Here is a 17941-nt window from a genome sequence, read left to right on the forward strand (position 1 = left end):
GTTAACACCTACATAAGCTTTTTAACATAAAATTGACAAAGGGAGCCTTTATGAAAACTGACACTGGTGAAAATAAGGTTTTTATAAATGTTATATAGGTTTATGCGTTGAAAGGCTTATAAAGCTGTAATGGAACCTTACAAATACAGCCCTTCAGGAAAGTATTAGCAATGTTTTTACTGTTATAAACTGAAATGGGACGACTCAAGTCAAAAAACTCCCCTGTCTTGAGCCATTTACACTTTCTGTATATTTAAATGTACTTATTTAAAAAAGGGTCATTTTTATAATAAATATGCTTCCACAAGATGCTGCACAAAAACAAACAAACAAAAGAATGCTGCCCTTTATTTTTTACTTCTGTTTGAAGGTATCGGAGCAAAAACAACAGAACACATCGTCTCATGAATTTGTGTATCAGTACACCCCTGGTCTATAGGCTGAGAGGCTACGCATTAACATCTTCCCAAGGTTGACTAAAAGGATTCACTCTTCTTCTTAGACTCACCCTTCCATCAAAGCTTTGTTTAACCGGAAACAATTTTGGAAGGCCGAGTGTGTCCTCGCCAAATCCAGACCCCTTTAGTCCCCAGGCCTTTCAAAGCGCCCCACCACCTCCACGTCCTAACCCAACATGTTTGCAAATGCTGCCTAAAGAGAAGGGAAGAGATACTTACACACAGCGGTACAAGCGTACATATACACTTCAAACATTTCCAGCTGTAACATTTTCCCAACGGTTTCAAGTTTTTATCCTCTTTTTTTTTTGTACAGTTTTGTTTTGTTCAGAAACAAGCAACATCAGAAAGAGCATAACAGCAATCAGCAACAAGACTGCAGCTTTGTTGTTACGTGTCCAGTATATGTCTGGGGTAAAACCTCACATTAACCAAAGAAAGATAGCAAAAAAAAAACAAAAAAACACTTATTCCAGTTATACAGACATCATCACACTATCTGCATAATTGCATTAATACAGCAGCTGTGGAAGGACAGATGGTGGACACATTGATTTCTTGATGGAACTTTCCTAGTCATGATAGGAACTGACTTTAAACAGTTTAAAAAACAATCATGACAAGCTTATCATATAATTCAGAATTTTTTTGCAGATTGATACAATATTCAGATCTGAGCAAAGTGTTCTGATTTCTCTTTGTAAAATCTAAAGGCATTGCTTTCAGTGACAAAATCTGGCCCACTTTTGAAGAGTATCAATGCCCCACATAGTTGAATCATCTCTTCATGTCTGGAACCTGTCCTGAAAGTGTGCACCTCACTGATGAACACACCTCAGATCAATACAGCTTCAATCAAGCTGATATCAGCTTATGTTAATTCAGCGCTTATTAAGTTATCAGCGGCACATGTTTCAGGCTGTGTATCATTTGAAATCCTTTTTTTAATGAATTTCTAGGCAAATAGCTTCAGGGGTGTGTTGGAAGTTGTTTTGATGATAGTCGTTCGTATTTGCATTATGCTGATAACTCTGAAGTGTCCAGAATCAGCCGTAGGCACAAACTGGATTAGCTCTCAAGTACTTTATTTCTCCCAGTGTGAAACCTCAGCCATGGGAAGCTCATTTTTGTCTTTAGAAAACGTCATCTAGCACTCGGATCAATTAAGAGAAGTGAGGATGATGTGTGACCTTTAGGGACTTTTAATTAAATAGAGAGCCAAGTTAATGGAGGCTGCCGACAGGGTGAATCTATGTCTTTTAAGGCCCATCATGAGAAATGTCCAGAATTATTTATGTGGAAACATTAAAAATGCAGCTTAGGATAACTGCTAAAATGTCCAGCCCAGATAACAAAAGTGCACGAAGCAGAACGAATGTGAAGGATTAAGAAAAGAAGGTGAAAGGTCACTGAGCTTGGCTGCCAGTATACAGTCTAGTTTAGTATGCGTAGGATTATGAAACTAACACAGGGGCAAGCAGGAATAAATGAACACGGGAATAGTTTGCAAATATTCAAGAATAAACAAGTTTGCATTTTTAGGAGCACATGACTTTTTGTGTTTAAAAATTCATAGGGATGTACAAATACAGGAATTCTGGGCCAGTGTTGATATCCAATATCTGTCGATGTCGATGCTGATACAGACACATTTGGACTAGCTTTATGAATAAATGCACCATTTATTTGTAGAGGGTTACAAGAGCTGTAAAATAAAGACAACGTAGACCTTTTAGCTCAGCAAATCCACACTGAATTCACATTCTGCTCTTCTAGAATACAATAAATATTGAATTAAATAGCAGTGTGAATTAGTGCTGGGCAATATGACTATATTTTTTCATAGTCATGACAAACCATGTCACTATCTGCTGTTCTGAGCGTATTGTGAATATGGTCAGTACTAAAAGAAAAAGTTCAGACAGCACTCGCAGAATTGCCAAAATATTTATTACACTTGGCACACAACCTTCCTCGGTGCACTGATAGCATTCTAGCAACCAACCCACAAAACAGTACTTAAAGAACACTGACCAACTGCTTGTTTTATTACATACGTGTAATATGTCAAATGAATGTGAAACGCTGAATAAAAATTACAGCATGGATATTTTTTGATACTATTTTTAAAATTGCGTACCTGGTCTTCATTTCTGTTCCAACTTATTAAACCACTGGCAAACCTAATATCATGATTGCATATTTGTCATCAAGTATTATATTTTTTTGCCTTATCACCCACCACTAACCGTCCCAGTCAAATCTAATTAGTGGTTTGATGCTTTGCTACCAATGTGATTCAGATATCACCGTGTAGAAATTAATATTTCAATACATTCCTAAACATTACATTGGTACCTGCAGAGAAAATCGTCATGGTTGATTTTCTATGAATTTGTCATTAATTGTGTGAATTAACAGCACTGAAACAGGTGCACTTACTTGAAGGGAGAAGAAGGAGGGGGTGGGGGGGTCAGATTTGGTCACACACTTTAACAGTAGCATCACAGTGGAAGTGCTGCACTTCTCTTGGAGAAGTGTGCACTCAAAGGCCTCTCTGTTCCTCTCTAACAATACACACAGTTCCTGATTTGAAGCGAAACATCCAAAAAAAACTAAAATAAATATGTCTATTTTACACATAGCATGTATAAAAAAGCTATGTAGTTATTTACAGCAGGTGTTTTTCACGGGCAGTTTAAAAAAAAAATACAGTCATATTGAATCAAACAAAATGTCAACGTACATTTCTCAAAATAAACGTCTGTGAGGTTGAAGCTAATATAACAGTGTGATAAGCTGTCGTAACAGTTTACAGAAGTCTTACCTGGTTATGACACATTATAAATGTACACAAGCATCAAGCATGACACAGTGATCAGTATGAATTTTTGCTAGGAATCGTGTTGAAAGTCATTTGCATCATTGCTGTCAGTCTTATTATAAAAACATTTTACTACCGCTTATGACAGCCATATGACTCTGTTATATCAGCCGAGTGATGACTGCAATAATAAGGGTAACACTTCATTTGAACTCTGCTACATAACACTGACAACCATGCCATCATGGCAAATGTCAGCTGTCATGACAACATCATGTGCTAATTTTTGTTTGCGTTCTAGTTAGCCATCATGACTTTATGGCAACAGTAATGGAAACATGACACTGTTATATTACTGGAAACAATCCGTCATGACAGCTGATCTGCTTGGACATATGTATGGCATGGTCATGTCAATGTTATGTAGCACTGTTCAAGTAAAATGCTACTGTAATATGTTACCTACACTGAACACAGACAATGGATGATGTTATGTTGAACACTTCAAGCTTTGTAATACCTTGACAACACTTAAAAAGAAAGATTAAAACAAAAATCAATCTTTTGGCTTGTAGGTCAGTGTGAGAGCTAAGAGTAAGTGATAACAGATGATGCTGAAAAATATTATGCACTAATAAAAATGTAATTTGGGAATATCTTCAGGTCAATACAGTACATTGGTTCACACCATCGTCTAGCACCTCTTGCGTGTTTTGAATAGGTTTTGGTATACAGAATTTTAAGCTTATAGCTGGCTCTAATTGTTTCTAGCCCTCAAAAATGTGCAACTCTGATCATATGAGAGGTTGCTAGAAATGTCCATATAAACCAACCTGCCCATTATCAGACCTGGCTAAGACACATAAACCTAGCTTAGAGCATGTGGATGAAAAACCACGGAGCGTAAAATCAGCAGTGTTTGAATCAACTTCAGACTTATATCATCCATTCAACACCAGCGATTTTACCCTGTAAACAAATAGTATTACTACTGTTTTGCCATGTAACAGGGCAAAGTAAGTGATGGTATAAGACTCTTAAATGTCTCAGTCAATAACTAAGAACAAATAGGCATATTTACTATTTTGTTTTAGGTTCTATCTCTACCACACGTACCACTTGTTTGCTTAGATCATATTGATAGTAATTGTTTCAGTCTTTTCTGTAACAGTGCAGGTTGCATGCATGCTGGAACATTTATGCAGGACTAAACAGAGGCCATTGCTGATTGATTGACTTGCGTCCACAGATGTATTCTACATTCTTACCCAAGCATGCAAGCATAGGAAGGCTCGGCATCACACGCTGAATCTAGCTGGCCAACACTGAGCCACATATAGAACCTGTAAAACACAGTTACTGCTAGGGCTGAACAATTAAGGGAAAAAACTAACTTTGATTTTCCAACTATTTTTTTATTCCTATTAAATGTGAATAGGTTCTATAAATTTAGCTGCATGCTTTTTTGCCCTCAAGAAGATGACCACATCTATTTTTCGCTATTGAGGGACAAATCATCATCATCGTCGTTAACCGCTTAATCCAGATAGGGTCGCGGGCTTGAGGGATAAATGCTGAATGTAATGTTAAGAAATGTTAAACAATGTAGTTTATAATTAAAATTGCAGCTCTTGCAATTTAAAAACTGCATTTTTTCAAACTGTGATATAAAAACAATTAATCTTTCAGCCCTAGTTGTTGGTAGTGTCGGTAACCTAAGCTACCAAGAAAAGCAGACTCCCATTAATTTGTATGTATTATTCTCTCCCCTTTAAACACATAGCTGGAAAAAGCCGTCACCTTGTATTTCAGGCATACAAGGGTGTCTAGGCAGATTTATTGCGAATTTGACTAGAGGGGAGTTCCTCTTTAAAAGGCCTACCAGCCAAACTATTGATTTTTAGGCTTTTTGTACTGTTCAGCATACAAACAGTACACACACATACACATACTCACAGTACATATACACAGGACAGTAGTACTAAAGCCCATTGGGTTTGGACATTCATCTCCATGCAGGAAGTACAGAGCCATGTTTGTCATGGCTAGATGTGTTCCTGGAGTGGTATTCTCCAGTGAGGAAAAATAAGCTAAACAGTTCCCACTCACTCATCCTCCATGAATCCAGTGTGATTTCACCCAGAAGCAGTGCCGTTCAGAGAAAGTCAAGAAAGTATATTGCTGTTTACTTGCAATCCTGTGCATTCCTTTCATTCACTTCCCAGCAAAGCTAGAAACTAGACACACCAGTTAGCGCAACTCAAAATGTAGCAGGCTTTGTTTTATTACATTCCTCCAATCCTAAAGGGAGTGACCTCTTTCTCTCATTTTCATTGAACTTCCATTTAACTCTATTCAGTGATTTCACAAGCAGCTCTAGCAGTACAAAGACATCCTGCTGCGTCGCATGGCCTCACTGATCAGGTAGGCTGGACTGACCTCAGGCTCCTCCGTCATCACTACAATGTTCTGCCATTCGCCACACTGATTGGACTTCTTAATCGTGTCCACCACGCACAAAGCATACAGACAGTCCTCAAACGTGGCAGCCATGGTGAGTGGCCGCCCGTCCCAGGTCCGCCGGTCATCCTGGTCTTGAAAGGCCTGCCGTACAGCCTGGACCATGCAGATGGTGCCCGTGAGGTAGGGCGAGGGGATGTCACTAAAGGCCTTGTCAGGCAAGGATGCGTTGCCCAAAGGCGTGCTGTCCTTGAGTAGGAGCTCACGACCTCCCTCACCGCTGTTCTTTTGACCGTATAAATCCGTGCCGCTCACAGTGAGGCGGCCAGCCGTGCCCACCACGACCACCTCCTGCCGGAATTCGCCAGGCACGTTGAAGTTCAGTGTCACGGTGCAGCAAGCGCCACCCTCTAGCACCATCTGAAAAGTGCAGAAGTCGTCACTGGTGATCTGCCTGATGCCCCTGATGTGGTCAGTCTGTTTGACGAAAGTCTTGAGGAAGCCGTGTACCTTGACAGCACGTCGACCAGTTAGGAATGTGAGCAGGTCAATGATGTAGCTGCCCACTGAGTGAAGTCCTCCGCCACCCATCAGGTCATCGCAACTCCAGTTGTATTTCTTGCCCAGGAGGCTACCACCATGGACCTGTGCCTCGCACACTAGCAGCTCCCCTATGTAGCCCTCCTCCAGCAGTTCCTTCATGCGCACGAAGGCTGGCAGGAAGCGCAGGACATTACCCATGATGCTCAACAGCTTGGGGTAGTACTGGGCTGCTGACATCATGCGGAAGGCATCCAGTGGTGTAGCTGTCCGGTCACAGATGACGTTCTTGCCAATGCCTTGAAAATGAAACAGATATGGAACATAGAGTTAGTCCTTAACATCCACATTACTTTACAAAAACTGACAATGACCAAACAAAGCAATATGCAGCAGCAGCAAGAATCAGTCGTGTCTGATTCTAAACAAACAAGGTCAAACTAGAATCAGCTGGTCGAGAAACAAAAACTGATATAAGAGTGCAGACTGGGTCAACTGAGTCTATGGTTTATAAGACCACAAGACTAGTTAGGATGGATGACCACTTTCAGTGATGGACAGACAAACCAACTGCCTCTTGGATCACCCAGAGCATTTGGAGCTGCTGCAGAACCAACAGGCAGGATGCAGAGCTGTGGAACACAGTCACAGCACTTCAAAAGTGCTCTAATTAAGTCTTTGCTTTCATTTCATCACATCAAAATCCCCACAGATGGCATGCCCTGCCAAATATGAATATGGATGCGTAATGTCCCGTTGGAGGGCAAAAAGCTCAATGTCGAAGCAAGAACACTGCACACACATTTAAATGCATTTAAATAACCCAGTGAGCCATGTGAAAAGAGACTGAAACAATTAAAAGATCTGACTGCATCATTTAAACTCAAGGGCAATTTGACCACAGTAATTATCACATTCACAATTCTCCCTCTCCCACAGTGATTCCTTAAAGGTATGGGGAAAGTCACTGAAAGGCCATGGGAACAAGACAGGCACATTTAGGAGGTTGCTAATGGCAATTTTGCACTTTTGGAGAACTGACGCACTATGCTGGTTTCTCCGATAACTGCCATGCTTCTCTTAGCTGAGAAAACTTCAGCTTATATTCAGAGCAAGAAAATTCCTGGCCATACTGGTCTTAGCCCAAAAGCTTTAAAACAGGTCTATAAACAGGAGCACTCAGATGTATTATGAATAAACCTACTGATCTAACAGAATCATTAATGCCAAGAGTCTAGGATCCTGGATTAAGAATATGGGAAAAACATTACAGTGAAGTGAGGTCGCTCATCAGTAGAAAAGCTGCCTGCCAGACCTGCCATTGTTTGGGCTGCAAAAGGCCAGACTGATTGGCCTGGTCAACTAGATGAACAGCAGGGGGCTGGAGTGTTGATGCTCTCACAGCCCCTCCTGCCTCATGTGACCTTTTCTTGAAGGGGCCTTTTTCACAAACAAAACTGTGCTTTCCAGAGACTTACTGAACAAAAACTTCCCAGCTAATCTCCCATTAGCTCCCAATAGGCAAAAGCTAGCCAGAAAATTAATCCCGCTGACCCACTTTTACTCTGCTGGAGTAGATGACTGAATAAAAGTCTCATATGATGTAACTGAAGAGAGGCTAAACTAGTGAAGCTAATTGCAAGACCCTCATCTTAGCACCTGAAGACTCCAGGGAAGCGTATGTTCTGCGTTTAAAGCAGCACTATGTAAGATTTTTATGTTTAAATTTAGAATTTTTTTTAAACACATTCATCAGATTCCGAAGCACAACCGACGATACAAAATGTTGTTCCTACACATTTCCACCAGTGAGCTTTAAAGTGCACATTATAAATATCTGTGTTGTCATGTCATGCCTTGTTGGGGTTTAATTCCCTAAAATGTTGTTAGATTTTAATGTAATATCATGTCCAATTATCTATGCTACAAGTATGCTTTTTTTATATATAGACAGTGATGTTTTTCTCACTGCTCAATCTCTGCGGTCATGAAAAGGTCACTGGGATATGGCACATTGAGTCATCGCCACACATTAACACCTGTACTGGCTGTCTCCCAAACACAGAGAGAGAAGAAAAATGAGGGAAACTTGAGAGGAAAAAAGGGGAGAGGAAGCAATGGGACAATTACAGACTAGAACAGGATGTATACTACACTGGATGTTTAATATCACATCACTGAATGCTACAATGTGATTATTACAAGAGGACACACGCAGATCTCTCAGTTTTAATTATACTGTTACTATTAGAAATGGCAGGAATGCATTCAAATGGGTGAGACTGCGCTCTGAGAGACCAGTAGGATAACGTAAAGTGGGACTCAAAAAGTGGGGCACAAAACTAGCAATTAATATGTTAATTTGTAATTTAAACCTTATAGAATAAGCAAGCTACCAAAAAAAAAAAACCACACACAACAACCCATCCCCAAGCACAGACCACAAAGCACTTTGAAAATTCACTTCCACCTTCACGACACTTCATCAGAAGAGGGCTTTTGGCCTTTAAACCAATCAAAGGGGGAAATATTTATTAAGCCGAAATTTTTAAGGGACGATGCAACTGTATTATAGCTTTATTTTCTCAGCCCTCCCATCAGTATACTGCAACCGTTGTTATCTTCTAATTCCTCAAGCCTTTAAGTTTGTTATTGGTGCACCAGCTTGAGCAGTGGTTAAAAGATGTAACGGGGTGCATTTAACAGTGAGATACCACCTCATAGATGTCGTTTTCTCCCCTTTGAGAAAACACTGTCAGTGTTCTGTTGTCGACAATTTTACTATGGCGTCTAAAATCTAACACCACTTCAATAAATCAAAGATAAGACTTTTTTGCCCGTCGTGGCATTAAGATTATGTCTTCAGTTATTAGGTTTTTAAGTCTGCCGTGTTTTCTTGTCTTTGCACATCTCAGCTATCAGATTTTTCCTCAGTCATATCATCTTCAGGTCCAGCAGTTTGTTGTCCTGTTTCTCCCAGCTATTGTACATCTCAGCTGTCCAGTATTAACAGATATCTCATGTTTGTAATTCAAACATGTCGGTGGTGTACCCAACAAAGTGGTATCCCTACCCAGAAGACAGACACAAGCTGTAGTATGTCTGGTCAAAATGAAGATTTCCTTGATCTACAGTGCTACTCCGCAAATGAGCATTCAAATCACTGCAATCTATAGAGAGAGTTCTGAGAGCATGCTGACCAATATCAAATGTTCATGAGTAATCTGTGAGTCTGATGAGTCAGTGGCATTCACACTGACAAACGCAGTCATTTATCTTTCCACAGCGGAGAGGCAAGCTTTGCTGAACTAGGGCAGAGTCAACACTGCTCACTGAGACTTAGAGGAGAGAAACAGGACCTGCTAATGTGGATATGAAAATGCAAATGTGCAAAAAAAGTATGAAAGATGAGCCGCAGCGAGAGGGAGGGGGAGAGAAAGAAAGAGAGAGTGCTCATTATTGTGAAGATAACCGTCTCTGCGTTCTCTCCCCTGAGGACCAAACCAGCACTAATGATCAGAAGACTCACGCACACACACAAACACAGGCACACTGATCTACTAGGTAACAAAGACCTACCACTATATCTGCTAGTCTTCAACAGTGCAACATCACTACACTGAGGGCCAATCCCAATTCTAATTTTTTCACCTACCCCTTGTTTTCAAGTGTCACCTTGGAACTGAGTTACAAGGGTTAATGGTTGAAATTTTCCCCTTCAAACTGTAACAATCAAATAAAAAAAAGAACACTGCTTCATAAAAAGGCCACTAGCAGTAGCGGTAACCCCTTTATCTCAACAAAACCCTACCCCTGGACATGAACGTGCAAAACAGTGAGGTAAGGGTGATGGTAGGGGTAAGGGGCAAAACGAGGGTGGGCCTAAAACAGTGTGATATCTGTGAGTATCTGTAGTGCAAACCCAGATGTCGGTCACTCTGACAGTTCTGCAGAGCTAGGAGCCATTATACAGAGTCGCAGAGAGTGATGACACTGCAGACCTGGAGCCCTCTCAGGAACTCTGTGATGTGTTCTTGCCTGACAGTCATCTAGGACAAAGATGTTTACCTGTAATTGGCACTCTGCAGCTGCAGACAAACAAGTGATAGCTCAGCCAGGAATTCTTACAATTCTCCCCCAAATCAGGGACATCTGATATTTTGTGGGTACATACAGTCATATGCAATAGTTTGAATGCCCCTCCCCCTGAAATTATATGTTTTGCTAAAAAAGAGAAACGTTTTCTTCAAATTTTAGTGCACAGTTTCTATTTGTTTGCTGATGTTATCACTTTGGAAAAAAATAAAATAAATATAAAATGTACATAGCTTTTACATTTTATGTATTATAGACATATAAAACCACCAATATGTTAGATTCAGCAAATAAATAGTTGTGCATTAAAATGTACAGAAGTATGTTCTCTGTAAAAGGTGCTTATTTTCATAAGGAAAATGAACAAATCATGCTAGAAGTTAATTTGATCAGGGGTACCCTCATTTTTGCATACACATATATCTGCCAATGTTGATATCGACTGAGCTACATATCCATTTATAAAATGTTGAAATTGGGACAACACCTACCTTGGATTATGGATAGGTGTAACATTTATTTCTATAGCGTTACAACAGCAGTAAAAGAATAAAACAGAGATAGTTTAACAAGTAACCCAGCATCAGCTAAACACTCTGCTGTTTCAGAGCACAACAAATATACCATCAAATATCGGTTTGAAATATCGGCCAAATCTAATAGTCTAATGCAGAGCTTTTTTTATTATTATTAAATATCTGCTAATATGGATATGATTCTGATATAATTTGATATTAACATAAAATGATGTCGATCAGCCAAGCCTTGTCTGATTTCCATGTGTGAAGCTATAATTTGAGCTATGAGTCTAACATAGCTAAATGTATGCGACTACGACATAATAGAGTTATGGAATATCTGAAATAGGGGTGAAGGACCATGCTTGAAACCCCTCCTCCTTCCAATCTTCTAGCTCCAGGCAGAAGACACCTAGAACTCCAGCCCAAGTTCTCAGAGTACTCTCCCCTCCCTCAATTATTGTTCCCTCACACTACCTCCATGTTGATGGCACGGTCTGAACTTAACTGTTATTTTTATTATATATTTTTTTTATTTATATATTTTTATTATATATATTTAAAAAAAAAAAAGACATCAGAATTTGATCCTAAGACGCTTACTACTCATCATCAAATAAATTTTTTAAAGTTAAACAGTGGGATTCATGGCTCATTTGGATGATGCTGCCTTTGTGTGAAATCTGTTTGGCCTCAATTAACTTAAGGTCTAAGGTCAGGCCTGGTTGATAAGCAGCAGCACAACTGCCTCTCAGGTGGGTCCGAGGCCTCCTGGAGACTCCAATCTGAACCCTAATGGAGCGGAAACTGGCTCTGGGATTAGAGCTCATCCCTCCTCATCAATAATACAAACCTGGCGCAGGCGGTCTTCAAACACTGTCAGCGTGGGCACTGGCCCTGCGCTGCACCCTTATGAAACACACTGACATTTCAAAGACCAATCTGTGTGACACTTCCACCTGCATCGCTCAGCTTGTTTCTGTCTGATGCATTATACTTCTTCAGTGCCATCGCGTTTCTGTGGGACTTGTTACTGAGGGGTAAAGCAAAGTGCTTGCTTGATAACATTTTGTTATCAAGCTAACCAGACAGCTTTTCCCACACCTTCTTTGAGGGTCATGCACATCATCCCCCATCACATCTGAGATCATAAGATGCTCACATCATTCTGGACAATTCCCTGTCATATGACTATCAGTGTTCATCTTACTTATTCTTGTAAGCTTTCTCACTTACAATGAAGTATGCTGGCCTTCAAATGCATCACCATAGACAACCTAGCAAAGCAAAGCAGGCAGTGCCTGAAGATGAAAAGAACAGGTAACAGAGCAGATTAACATCCAGTAGATGGCATAAACAACACTTCTTCAACTTCACAGAAACCAGCAATGATAAAACTAGTGCAGACAATAACGAGAAGTGAGTCATAAACCATGAAGCTCAGCTTGCAAAAGGGGAATTCTCTCCAGTGATGTTAGAGGTTGACTCTGGGTCAGGTGTTGCTCTGTTCTGCTTAAATTAGCCCACACAGACCCCAGCTGTTTGGTTCCTGCAGACAATACAGTTCTAATTAAGCACTCACCAAACCCCATGGTGCTCTGCTTTAACTGACTTTAACACACTACCAGCCTTTTCCACACACCTGGTTTACTGTTATGGAAAAAGATGCAGTGGTTACCAAAATGCTTTGTCCATTATTGTACAATATACAGTTGTATGCAAAAGTTTGAACACCCTAGTTTAAATTACATTTTGTTGATTTTCTAAGTGACGAAGGAACAAGCTTAAATATTAAGTAAATTTTAGTGAACAATTTCTGTTTATTTGCTGAGTTTAACATGTAAAGTGTGCCATAACTATTGCTCAGTCCACAGTGTGTGCTTTACCTTTTTTACAACATCCTACGTTGAGCAAATAAACAGTAAATGTGCATTAAAGTGTGCAGAAGCATGGTCCCTGTAGTGGACGTCTACTTTGATTTTGCATAGAAAATCAATAAAACATGTAATTTGACTGGGGTATCCAAACTTTTGCACATGACTGTGTTAACATTTTCACTGAAAAACTGGCAATTTCAGCTCCTAACCATATCTTGTTTTACAATGATAGAACTACCAGTAACACAAATATAATTTTTCTAATATTTCAGTAATCATTCTCATATTCAACAGCAGCCCACACCATGTTCAGAACTAATTAAGCAAAGCTTTATTTCTAAATCTGAACGATGAAACCATATCTGAGGCACAATATGAGACAGGTAATCACCTATCCTTATCTGACTATTTTGGACAGGAATCCATTATTAAAGGTAATTCAAGTTAAGAGATATGCTTTGCAAGATAGCCTGATAATTGCTCTACCGAGAGCGGGAAACAGCACAGGCTTGCTGCGATTCCCTAAGTGCTCTCTTCCCACCATAGAGTATAATGGGCCGAGCTGTGAGAGAGGGAAGAGAGCAGGACACAAAGGAGGTAATTACACATCCTTCCACCCCAACACTGACTCAGAGAGAAAGGCCTTAATACACCAAACACGATTTATTTGTGCGATTTATTCGGATGACAATAAATGACTGAGCATGTGTATAATGATGCTTGCACTTTTCCAAAACGGACAGCAGTCCAGTGTCATTCTGTGAGAAGCAAAGGAGGTCTTATTTGCACTTGAAGTCATTTTGTCTGTTTGTTTTCGTGCTTTGTCTCATGTAGAGCTGCATCTCCAAAATCAGCGCAAACAGAGTTATGGAGCTGTAAGTGAAAGAGTTAATAAAAGTTTTAGTGCCTGAAAATGAGGTGCCAGCTTCTCATAGACATTCTGCTTGCATTTTATTCATGTCGCGAACAATTTGGCAAAATTCATGTTCAGTGTATAACAGCCTTAAGAGACTGGAAGACAGGCATCGAAGTAGGGAAGGTAGCTTGTAGATGCAAAGTCTGGCAGCTCTAAGTAAAAAAGTAATATAAGTGGTATAAAATGAAGAAGGAAAGAGAAAATAAGAGGTACAAATACAGCCAGAGTCACAGCCTTTTCCATAGCAAGCCTAAAGAGTGCATGCCGCATTTGCTGGACACACACCCTCAGATTTAGTTTTTTCTTTGTCTTTACTGTACAGCAGATATTTCTGTCCTATGTTGAGAATCAAAATAATATATTGGAATCATGATTACAAATAAACTAAACCTCGATCTGTGCAACTGAAGACCCTCACAGCCTTTTGATTTCTTTATTTTTGAATGACTGCTTTTTTTCTGTTCAAAATGTTAAGATGATTTCTTTTCACTTGATTGGATACTGTAAATCCTAACAAACAGAATGGCATTAAAAAATAATAATAAATAAATAAAAGATTTGTTATGCACAACCTTGAAACTTAGTACTGTAATGAACCATTTTCAAACTGGATTCGTTTTACCTTGAGAGGTGCCACTAGTGTAATGTGAATGTGACAATGCGTATTGTGGAGACTCCTAATGCAGCTATATTGTGTTCAGAGTTCTTTGTGCTAATTTGGGGAATTTATATAAAAACTATTCAATATTAACTGCATTATGGAGCCTTCTCTGGTAAAACTAATCCAGCCTTCAATATTGTTTTAGAATCTTTCTTTGTTTTTTAATTGATTTTTAGTTGCTTTACTTGATTTTCCTAAAAAAAAAAAAAAGACTAAAAAAAACATTAAAGGTCTCAAGACACAGCAAGCTTACATCACACCCTCCAGTTAGTCAGTGTCAGAGGGAATCTGTTACCCAGGAAACAATGACACAGAGGCACATCCAAACACACTCACTGTAATTGACCAATGAGAGCAGACGCACATGTGTGTCTGCCTGGGGTTACAACAGGAGTTCCACCTTGAAAATTCACAGCATGCACATACACACACACCTGACCCCATTACCTCAAAATGAAATAAACAGTGCTGCATTCAAGCAGAGAGCGAGTAAAACAGGTCCTGCTAACACACTATCACACACATGCAGCAGCTGATGTGACGTGTGCACGCAATAAAATTCCTCCAACATCCATCCCACTGTCACGCTTCTGCCCCGTGTATGCCAGTCAAGGAAGAGAGTGTGTGAAGGTCAACTTTGTGTGTGTGTGTGTGTGTGTGTGTGTGTGTGTGTGTGTGTGTGGTGAGATAGGATGCAGCTGCATCTTTTCAACAAAGAAGCAAGCGGCCTCCAGCAGAGCTGTGTTGATGTAGTCTGCACCAAGCTCTGCCACATTAATCATGGTGGGGGGCTTACTTTGCCGCATGGCTACACAATATTCTAATAAAGCTGTGTGTTCATAGGAGCAGATACACATCAGGGGGCAAGGGCGAGTGTTTAAAACACTCTCTCACTGGATGGGTCATTCTGCCCATTAACACCTCCATCGATCAATGAACATGGCAATAAACACAGATTACATAAATAAATAAACAGACATAATCATAAAGAGAGGCATTACACTGAAAGCTTAATGCAGTGAATTTACATAACTCAAACGTGTACATCATTTCCCCACTGCGAAGAACCCTCAGGACCAGTAAATTTAGTGTATTTTTATTTAATTTAACAACTATGCTTGAATTCTCTTTAAGTATTGTAGCAATACTTTAACTTCATTGTTATGCTTTGGTTAGAAACAAAAGGGATTTGAAAGGTCTTACAGAAATTATTTAATTTTCTCCATGCTACTGAGGTTGCTAAAACTAAGCTAGTTCTCCCATTGCTTAGGACTTCAGGAGCTGAACTGAAGGTGTAACATGTCAAATTAACCATTAACATAGTTAAAAACTGACAACGCAATCAACCAATCACATTTTGATTTCCAACGGGCAGACCAATTTTGTGAGAAAAATGACTTTTGAGGCCAATCTTGGCCAATAATTCTAAAACGGTTCATCTAGAACAGCTAAGAATGTTCATGTGAATCGCTGTTAGCTTAGTAGCTTAACATAATAGTAGAATCCTGCAGGAGTTTTCTCCCTCGGTTCTTGACCGAATTTTAACATTTATGGCCTAAACTGATGACCAAGCTCTAACGGTCACAGTTTGCCACTATTTCCCCTTGAATAAAATATATCACTGCCAAAACTGCAAAAAACAAGAAACCAAAAGACACACTGTGTTGATGTGATATATTTTACTCATATGGAAATTATGTAGGCTACATATTGGAATCAAGCTAAATCTTTCTTCAGTGTAGATACATGTGTGATGATTTAAATGAACACACAGAGTAGAAAGGCAGCCCACCGCCATTAGCCATGCACGCAGATATTCACATCATTTCACTTACACACACAATAAGGTTCACATCAGAACATCTATCTAGTACACACTGTTGCACACACACAGTATAATGTGACACACATGGAGCAGCCAGTGAGCAAAAATAGTACACACACACACAGACCTACATTCTACCAGCACTGACGGCAGATACTTGAGAACCACTGAACACAGAAGGCCATACAGTCCAACCCAAAGCTGAAATACAAGCACAATGGCCAGTGGAAGGGAATCAGAACAGGGAGAGAGAGAGAGAGAGACAGACAGAGAGAGAGGAAGAGAGAGACAGAGAGAGAGGAAGAGAGTATGCAGACAGAGAACAGGAGGCCATCTCAGAGATTAAATTACCAGTTCCCCGGGCGACTGGCCCAGTCCATACTGAACTATCGATCTCACACACACGCATGCACTCACGTGAGTGCTCAATCACAGACATAAAGCTTGTTCACTGCATGGAATCCCCAGCCTGTCCCTAAGTCTGTGCATTACAGTCCTGCTTTAAAAACGACACTTAAATATTGTTAATGAAATATGTAACTAGGGATTTCACAGTTTTTCAATGAAACCCAATTACCCAATTAAGAAGCATCACTGAAGTATATATTATGTAAGTCTGTTCTCTGTAGAGGAGATCAAAACACGCCATTTAAGCAGGGATATTCAAACACACATAATACAAACAAAAACACTAGCTTATGGCACATTAGTGAACTCTTTCCACACTAATAATTCTAAAAGTCAACACCTCAACATACCATCCTAGCTTATATTCTTGTCTCATGGATCATTTAACAGTGCTTGGTGATTTTCCGCATCTGGGAGAATAAAAAATTCACTACGTTTTTGTTGGCTTTAGCTGAACTTTTACCAAAGACAGAGGAGAACACCCTTACTACCATTAGGTCCTTTTAGTACCAATTATGAGCAGACACCATACACCTCAAAACTAGAACCATCAGAACTGGACTGAATAGAAAAAGTATGGTACCAGTTTTTCATGCCGATAATTTGTGCAGCGTTAAAAACAATGAAAAGGTATTTGTGCCAAACTGAAATAGAATCACTATGGTGGAAAAAAGATTAAATACTATGCACAGGAGATATTACTTTTCCACAGTGATATGCAGAATGCATGCATGTAATTGAAAGGCAAAAATCACTCTTACATAGTTTTCACATTGCTTGACCTCTTTACTGAAAGCAATGCATAAGGTTATACATTAAAAACAAAATACTGAATTCAGAACTAAATAAAATCCACCCTTAAAACTTACAGCTTTCCACCTTGCAGTACTTTGGTGCAGTAAGGGATCTTTTACTTTTCTTACTAATGTACGGTTGTTGAGTGTGTCATAAAATGCATTTTGCTAGCATGAGGTAAAAGCATGATCTAGTTTGAAAAGAGAACTACAGTCCCAGTCCCATCTGTAGCCTCTGCTTATGTTCTTGCGGTCTAAACAAATCCGGACAACTCATGTTAACGATAATCTGATTAAAGGAGCAGTTTGGAAGGGAAACACCAACAAAATCAGATCTAGGTGTATCTTTTCAGCAGCTTAACACAATGGCCACCACTTCCATGTTCCAAGAATAGACAGGGGGGCAGGAGGCCATGCTGGGAACAGGTCAGACATCATGTGAATGATGTCTACCTCGGATTCTGTCTCAAGTATTCACTTTTTGAAGGTAAAGGGCACAGACAAGTGCCTGGGTTACACAGTAGCTATTCAGAGCTGTGCAGTGGTAATTAATACCAATGCAATA

General features: G+C 39.7%; 1 protein-coding gene across 1 annotated transcript in view; it reads right to left on the bottom strand.

Annotated features, from left to right (window-relative positions):
- Positions 1–330: 330 nt before the first annotated feature.
- Positions 331–17941, bottom strand: part of si:ch211-276f18.2 (glucose-fructose oxidoreductase domain-containing protein 1) — a 41648-nt gene continuing 24037 nt past the window's right edge. Inside the window, exon 2 of the mRNA XM_017712349.2 lies at positions 331–6581. Within this exon, the coding sequence (XP_017567838.1) occupies positions 5659–6581 (923 nt within the window). The 3' untranslated portion in view covers positions 331–5658. The remainder of the gene's footprint in view (positions 6582–17941) is intronic.

Source organism: Pygocentrus nattereri, chromosome 3 (assembly GCF_015220715.1).
Source record: "Pygocentrus nattereri isolate fPygNat1 chromosome 3, fPygNat1.pri, whole genome shotgun sequence".
NCBI lineage: Eukaryota > Metazoa > Chordata > Actinopteri > Characiformes > Serrasalmidae > Pygocentrus > Pygocentrus nattereri.